General features: G+C 41.0%; 1 protein-coding gene across 1 annotated transcript; it reads left to right on the forward strand.

Moving 5' to 3' along the window:
• The first annotated feature begins 3,680 nt into the window (after positions 1–3,680).
• LOC128732650 (lipase 3-like) lies at positions 3,681–4,994 on the forward strand. Its single transcript, XM_053825943.1, has 3 exons — positions 3,681–3,776; positions 3,832–4,551; positions 4,614–4,994. Exons 1-3 carry the CDS (start codon positions 3,681–3,683, stop codon positions 4,992–4,994), a joined length of 1,197 nt encoding a protein of 398 aa, XP_053681918.1.
• The last annotated feature ends 3,135 nt before the right edge of the window (positions 4,995–8,129 follow it).

The following is an 8,129-nucleotide window of genomic DNA, read 5'->3' on the forward strand; positions in this document are numbered from 1 at the left end:
GTGCGTATATCGCCTCCAAAATGGTACGGATAAGTGGGTTTTGCGCGTCGAATACGATTTTGTTGGATACATATCAGTACGTAACTCTTATTTGCAATCTAATTATATATATATATATATATATATATATATATATATATATATATATATATATATATATATATATATATATATATATATATATATATATATATATATATATATATATATATATATCAAAATGCTGACTGGGAAGGAACCGCTACCGCCAGATACGTATTTCACCTACGACTTGCAAGCTTCATCAGGGTCTGTTTTTGACAAGTCAAACCTGCCGACTTGCGACAAACACCTATCTTATTGTATACCTGCAATACCAAATCAAGAAAGTTATTCTGCTCATACGACAATCACTCGCAGCGACAATCCTTTATCCCTTTATTTTGTTGTCGTGACGTGATACATTCTGTTTGCTACATATGTTTGTTTTATAGGCAGAGAATAACCAGTTTATTGCTCTTCATTTTTGTTGTTTATTTCTGGGTATGAACGATGATATTTTAATTCTCTGCTCACACCTCACTCTACATACCGAACCCCATATTTTCAACTCTAACGTTAAATCCGTATAGCTGCATGCTTGACTGTATGTGATGCATCTCAGTAGAGACAACGCAAAAACTGCGGGTATTTACTATATGCTGCCTGCGATGGCCTGACAATTAGATATCCAACGAAGAACTCCATCGTTGATGTCATCAACGACCAATGGCAACAGAAATCCGAGAACGTAGGCGGAGGTGAATCAAACACACCCTGAGAAAAGGAGCGAACGAGATCTGCTGGCAGCAAAGTACTTGATTGGAATCCGCAGGGGCATCGAAGAAGAGCCTGACCCAGAGACTCATGGCAACGCACAGTGGTAAAATTTTGAAAACACGCCGACATTAGCAGTTGGGTAAAAAATGCGTAATTTTTCAAGGGTGGTGCCTTTGGAGACGCTTAATAATAAAATATGTCGCATCTTTCTGCACTACTTGGGTGACCGTGAATTCACCTATTAGGGTGATACGAACTTTTGTTTTTCTAAATAATTTCAAAAAGATTTTTTTTCTTCGAAAAGTTGCAGAGCATACTAAAATAAGCAAATTTGCTGAATGTAGTAACCATCTATCTCTTACTGGTTGCGAAATATAATGATGTGCCAAAAAGCAGCACTTAAAAATCAGTTATGCTCAATAACTTTACACACAATTTTTTTATTGCTTTCAAATGTTCTACAAAGTTATTCAGTATGCTAAAATACACATTTTCTCTGAAGACTGTTTGTCGCTAGGACTAGTGCAGATAGGTGCGCTATATTTTATTATTAAACTTCTCCAAAGACACCACCCTTCAAAAATTACGCATTTTTACCCAGCTTAACCAACGACATCTGGGCTGTTGGCGAGAACCTGTCCTGGTGACAGGTGAAAGCCATTGTGGGTAGCCGTCGGCAGTGAAGATCCCTGATTTCATTTCTATGTTCTGCTGGACCGGCGGACGTGCACTAATAAGTAGGTAAGTAAATAGGTGGCTACGTCTTACTCCCGAAATTTCTGAAGATTTATTATTATTGGGGACAAATGTCGTTACAAATGCCGTCCTAATTACAGCAATCAGTCTGATTGCTCTTTTTGTAGGTGGGACAAACTAGGTAGTTTTTTCTTCTGTCGGGTCAAAGAAATTGTCCAATGAATTTCCATTACTAGTGGTTGCGTACCATGTTTGTAGAATTCTTCCGCAAATCGACGCTTTCCAGAAGCACTATTAGTGTTTAGTTATTCGCTGGATCTGGAGAGAGCTAGGACGCTAGCCTTTGTGGACACTCTCAATTTAACTTCATATCCGTATCCTTCCGTTATATCGTCATAGAAGATCTCATCAATCTATTACTTTCACCTGTCGACCACCGGGTACTCGTTTGCAATCTGGTTTCCTTCCACATCCCTAAACTTGTCTGGTATAAGTGTGTTGTGTAGCACTTTCGAGATTGGCACACCTTCTTATAGAATTTGGGTGTGTCATTAGTTATTCTAATTCTTTATTAACTCTACCCTGCATCTGACGCAGAAAATTGAAGCACCTAACTTCACAGAGGAAGGTGGAGCCTCATCTAGTAAGCATTCGTAGTTCTCGGCAGCTTGCGAGTTATCCAATTGCCGAATGTTTAACCGAGGAGGACGGCTTTGTTGCGAATGGAATACCAAGTCAATTACCTTATAGGGATAATGTTAGTGACGTTCGAGAAAACCCGGCCATCGATGAGAACGCCGTCGAATTGATTCATTGTTCCTTGATTCACCCGGATTTTTTTCACCCAGATTATCGAGTCCGACCTGAATTTCAAAATTTTCCTTTTAAACTAGCTTACAGTTTAGTATTTTTCACTAAATATGCAAGCCCATTTGACACTTCTATGATTTATGAACGCATTTTTAAGCAACACTGCAAACACTTAAAACTTCAAGAACTATTGCAGTATTTTTGGACCAGCCTGAACAACGGTTTAAATCACACTAATGCTTGAGCTGCTTGGTAGGTAATTGATAATTTTGAAAGGCCAAATTCATACCAACCCCACTCCATGACAATGTGTATCAATCGATTGGTCCAAGATACAAACCCGTATACCGTGGCAGCTTGCCTTTTGTTGCGGTTTTGTTGTTCCCGGATTTTACACACGGATGACGAATGCTATCATATTGGTTATCTTAATGAAAGAAGCATTCAAATAAATAATTGCGTAAACAGGTAAATCCTAATTATACCACACAATAAATAATTCTAGTAGTGTACGAAAGCAACCACCTAGGGACTATACATGCAATACCGGATATAGATAACTACTTGCTTGTACATCAAAATACAAACATGCCCGTCGAAAAAACTGATTGGAATACTAAATACAAATGTAAAAAATGGTTGTTCGGTAAATTCTTTAGAACGCCTTACAGTTGGATAATATTGTGCTCAACAACACTATTATAGAGATCAGTGCAGGTGAGTTTTTATAATCCTAATTCTCACTTTCGATGCTCCCGGATTGCTATGTTTAGTACTTCACACATTAATCATGTTATTTAATGGTGTATTGTACTGTATCTATACAATATTGCAGTGTACTGTACTTATTCTTAAAGAAGATTCTTCAAACAAACGGATCTCTGAAGGTAGATATCACCTTATTGTCACTAAAGAAACGGACGGTATTTAATTCTATGTTTAAGATTTGTTACGCATTTCTTTTGTATTGTTTTCTATTTAGTACCTATTTGTTGGTGCTATTAAAGCTTTCGACCTGTAGTTAGAGCTAACAATTTCACAGTCCCAGTTTGTATCCCCAAGTAACATTTTTGTTGTATAATAGCTTATCAAGCACTTGTTCCATGGGAAATAACTGTATAATAGTTTAATAAGCTATTATAGTGTAACTTGGGTCTTATGCCAACTTTGGTTGAGCTCTCCGGTTACGATCGAATGGAAAATCTGATGATGTTACTTAATAAAGAGTCGGGAATTGTGACGAACTACCATCCCGGAACCGGGAATTTGTAATCTAATCCGCGTGGCTCTAGTGCGATAAGTTTTGGGATTATAAAAACGCGTGCACAGGTATGCAAAACTTAGTTTGGTGAAAATACTTCTAAGAGAAGCATATGATGAAACAGTGGATTTTAGTAGTTTGTTCCACCCTGGTGGTGGCCATCAATGCGCAGATACATCCGGATATCATTGAGGATGCGCACTTAGATGCGGTAAGTCAGCTGCCTTTGCTTTAAATTGCACAACCTATTTCAGTTTGTTTTATAGCTGGGATTACTGCGCAAGTACGGTTATCCTGCGGAAGAACATATTATTGAGACGGATGATGGATACTTATTGGGAGTGCACCGTTGCCCTGGAAGCCCCATTTCTCCTCCAGCGTTTGGAAAACCAGTTGTTCTGTTACAACACGGAATGCTGAGCTCTTCAGCCGATTACATCCTCATGGGTCCCCAGACAAGTCTGGTTTATATGCTAGCCGATGCGGGATATGACGTTTGGCTTGGTAATGGACGTGGTAATCGCTATTCAAATCGTCATCGTTCAAGGAATAACCAAACCCAGCAATTCTGGGACTTTTCGTGGCATGAAGTGGGTAGCATAGATATACCTAATATGATAGACTACATTCTAGCACGGACCGGACAAACAGGGTTGCAATATGTTGGCCACTCACAAGGAACCACTGCCTTTTGGGTGATGATGTCTCAGCATCCTTACTATAACAACAGAGTAAAGAGCGCACACATGCTTGCACCAGCAGCTTACATGCATCACACCCGAAGTCCCTATGTCATATTCCTTGCAACCTATCTACACACTACGGAATTAATGCTACAGATGATGGGTACTTGGTATTTTGCTCCTACCAATGAAATGAACATTCAGGGCGGCCTCCAGAACTGTCACGATGGAGCACCTTTCCAACAAATGTGTACGATCAACACATTCCTGATTGCCGGGTTCAATTCGCAAGAAGTGAACTTTGTACGTTACGTGTTTTCATCCCATACCGTCTGATAACTAATATGTTAAACTACTATTCTCAGACAATGCTTCCCGTGATTCACGCACATTCACCAGCAGGAGCTTCCACCATGCAAATGATTCATCACGCCCAGACGGTTCGTTCGCGCATCTTCCGTCAATACGATCACGGACCTACAATGAACATGATACGCTACGGCCAGGCCTTACCGCCTCGGTACAACTTCAACAACGTCATGGCACCGACCTTGTTGTACCACAGCACAAACGACTGGTTGGCGGCACCGTCAGATGTGGAATTGCTTCGTCAGGAGTTGCCGAACGTTCACAAACAGTACCTGGTTCGACAGCGTGAGTTCAACCACATGGACTTCATCTGGGCAATAAATGTGCGATCTTTGCTGTACGACGAGCTGCTCTCGGATCTTCATGCGTACGCCTAGAAGAAAGTAATTGAACATTTGATATGGAACGGATTGAACAGAATATTCTGACGTCCCAAATATATGTATTGATTCCTGCTCAACTTTTTGAATTTATGTCATTTCATCTAAGAATGATCCAATGATTTTGATGAAGAAAAGTTCAGTTTGCATTTTACGGTCAGCCTACTACTCAAATGGAAAAATATTATCAATAACCAGCGTCCAGCGCCTTTGCGTGTGGTTGGCCAGACAGGCCCCCGCCAAGGGCGTTAGCTCTTGGAGGCGCCAAAAAGGGTGTGCATTTCAGTGAAGCATTAGCAATAACATTCGCATTAAAAAACTGTGATTTAGCGATTTTTCATGCCACGTCATCAGTTGATTTGCATGCAACAGCCATGGCGAAAATGAAAACCGTCAAACATCTACGCTCGAAGATTTATTCGTACTACCAGCTTCACCCGAAGCAAAGCAGTTGGACACGGCGAAGCACTTTGTATCCCAAGCTGCATTTTTGTTGTATAATAGCTTATTAAACTACTGTATAACTAATTTCCGTGGAACAAGTGCTTGATAAGCTATTATACAACAAAAATGTACCTTGGGACTCGCTAAACAGATCCAATCTGACATTTACAACATCCTCTCACGCTAGAAAGGCGCATGCGTTGAACGGAAGTCTAGTTCCAACCGCCCGAAGTTGCTGAGTGACTGTAACGTGCAGCAAAAGCTTCTAAGACGAAGACCGGGAGGGTCTCGTAGTTCCGCGCCTGCCTTGAGCCGGGAGGTTGGAGTAACCGGCTAAACAGTGAAAAAGTACTTGACCAAAATGGACATTTTTATACGGAAGCGAAGCGTTAGTCGAGGCTGGCTGTGTCTGAGTAGCAGAAAATCGCCCTCAGAACGCCAGAAGGTGCTGGTAATGAACATCTTATCGATGTCGAAGCACGATGTCACGGTCATGATAAGCGACGAAAATTACTTGACGCTGGATGGCAACGACTGGCAGAGGACCGAGTACTTTACGTCCCCCACCAAGAAAGTAAACTATGTATATCTTTTGCGCCAACTTCCCGAAGAAGATCCTTCTGTGGCCGACGACCAGCGAGAAGCTTGAACATTCTCAAGCCGCTGTCCTTTCATTTGGGGTTTACGGTGAACGAGAAGATACGAAGATACAGTACGAAGTATCTACCGGAAGTAGACGGCTTCATCAAGAGGTATTGCACAAAGCATGTGCCCATTTGACCGAACCTGCCTTGGTCCACCATACCAAGAGATCAGGTGATAAAGGAGATGAACCGGCTGAAGATAAACACTGCACCGTGGGTCACCAACTCTTACAGCGTCCCCAACTGCGACCAATAGAAAATTTTCGGACGAAGCTCAAACGGAGCATTTATTCCAATAACTTTGAGGGCAAATGGAGAAGGAGCTGATCACCAATGCCACGAAAGAGTTGAATAATATTCCGACTTCTATCTTTTGATCTGCCGTCGCTGTAAAGCCACTTGGCAGGGAGTCGAAGTATTTTTATAGAAGACCTTAATAAACGTAGGATTTCAGCAAAACTTGTTTCATTGAATTTCATATTTGCAGTATATACGTTAAGTGCTGTACAGTATTGGATAAGAGGCACATACGTAAAAATGATAAACCTGGAAGGAACACTGATTTAGGAAATGAGGGGGCGCCAAATCGGGTTTCCGCCAAGGGCGTAACAATGTCACGCTACGGTTCTGTCAATAACTGTAGAGTAAGGAGGGGTAAAAGTGCGATTCATGGACAGGGCAAAAGTGCGATTTATGGACGAGGCAAAAATGTTTAGCTAATTATTTACAGCTTTATGCACTATATTACAGATACTAGAAAGGGAATATCTGCAGAAAACTGTGTGCTCTACAGGTGTTGGCCGAAGGAAAACAATGTTTTTCCACTGACGAACCAAAAAACAAACGTTTGGAAAAGTTTCGATCTGACGGAGGCTGCAATACACCGACGCAAAATAGGAAAGGTGCAAATTGAGAATATTCCTTACCAAAATATACCGCAGATTGAAGATAATATGCTTTTGTTAGCTACTGCTGTGCTAATTTCATGGATTCGAGCTTCGCACTTTTGCCCCGCTAGTGGAGTAAAAGTGCGAATCGGCACTTGATCAGAAGAATGAAGAATTTATGTTGCATAACACTATTATTTCAGATGAAGACATAGAGTTACTGCATCACTATAAAATATATTTTGTTGTTGTCCTTTTTTATATCTCACGAAAATTGATTACAACTTCAAACATCGCACTTTTTCGCCGCCCTTCTCTATATATGAATATGAATATATGGCCCTACCACCTGCCTGAACAGAACATCCGTTCATAGCAATGAGCCTATCATGTCAAAAAGAGTTGAACATATTCAACGATTGGTCATGCTTTCCAACTCTTGTATGAAGGGCCAAAAGGGAATTGGTCGATAAGCAACATCACTTACACGTACCAGGGATTTAGAGAATCTCCTTCCAAGGGCTAAGTCACCTGAGTCAATCGTTGAATAAACCGTCTTAATGCAGAATGACTCCAGCAGGTGGGGAGAAGAGCCCGCTCATTATCCACGATGTGTTGTTAATCGGGCCAAGATTAACCCTAGAAAGTTGACTGTTTCACTCTCCCTAGGCCCACCGCTTCAAACAAGTGCTCTGATGGTCCCTCCCTCTTCCCGATTCTAGTTTATTTATGAAATGTGGTATATATGGGTAAAAATAGAACAATCTCACCAGCAGTCCTTCGAATGGAATAGAGTTGCGTCCTTTTAGTTTCCATAAATGCTTCTAATAATTAATTTAATTTTTCTTCTGGTATCCAATATCCATGTGCAGTATTAACACTCGTATTGGCCAAAGTTTTCACTATAAAGCAGTAAATGCTTCATAAGCTAAAACGAAAAAAATAATTAAAATAACTTATATTATGCTTACCAGATCGTGTGGCTCCACCGTCTGCCCAAAACCTCGATTATGAGATCAGGCAGCCGGGAACCACACAGTATCGCACCTCCTGGCTTGGCTACTCAATAGAGCATTACCGGGTATGGCCACGTGGAGGCGCTAGCTAGAGCTATATTGGACGATCCCCATTTCATACCCAATTCGTTACTAATGACA

The sequence above is a fragment of the Sabethes cyaneus genome, chromosome 1 (assembly GCF_943734655.1).
Source record: "Sabethes cyaneus chromosome 1, idSabCyanKW18_F2, whole genome shotgun sequence".
Lineage (NCBI taxonomy): Eukaryota > Metazoa > Arthropoda > Insecta > Diptera > Culicidae > Sabethes > Sabethes cyaneus.

Coding starts and splice junctions, on each gene's coding strand:
- LOC128732650 (XM_053825943.1), top strand. CDS start 3,681: ATGAAACAGTGGATTTTAGTAGTTTGTTCCACCCTGGTGGTGGCCATC. Junction 3,777..3,831: donor AGGATGCGCACTTAGATGCG/GTAAGTCAGCTG, acceptor TTTGTTTTATAG/CTGGGATTACTGCGCAAGTA. Junction 4,552..4,613: donor ATTCGCAAGAAGTGAACTTT/GTACGTTACGTG, acceptor TACTATTCTCAG/ACAATGCTTCCCGTGATTCA.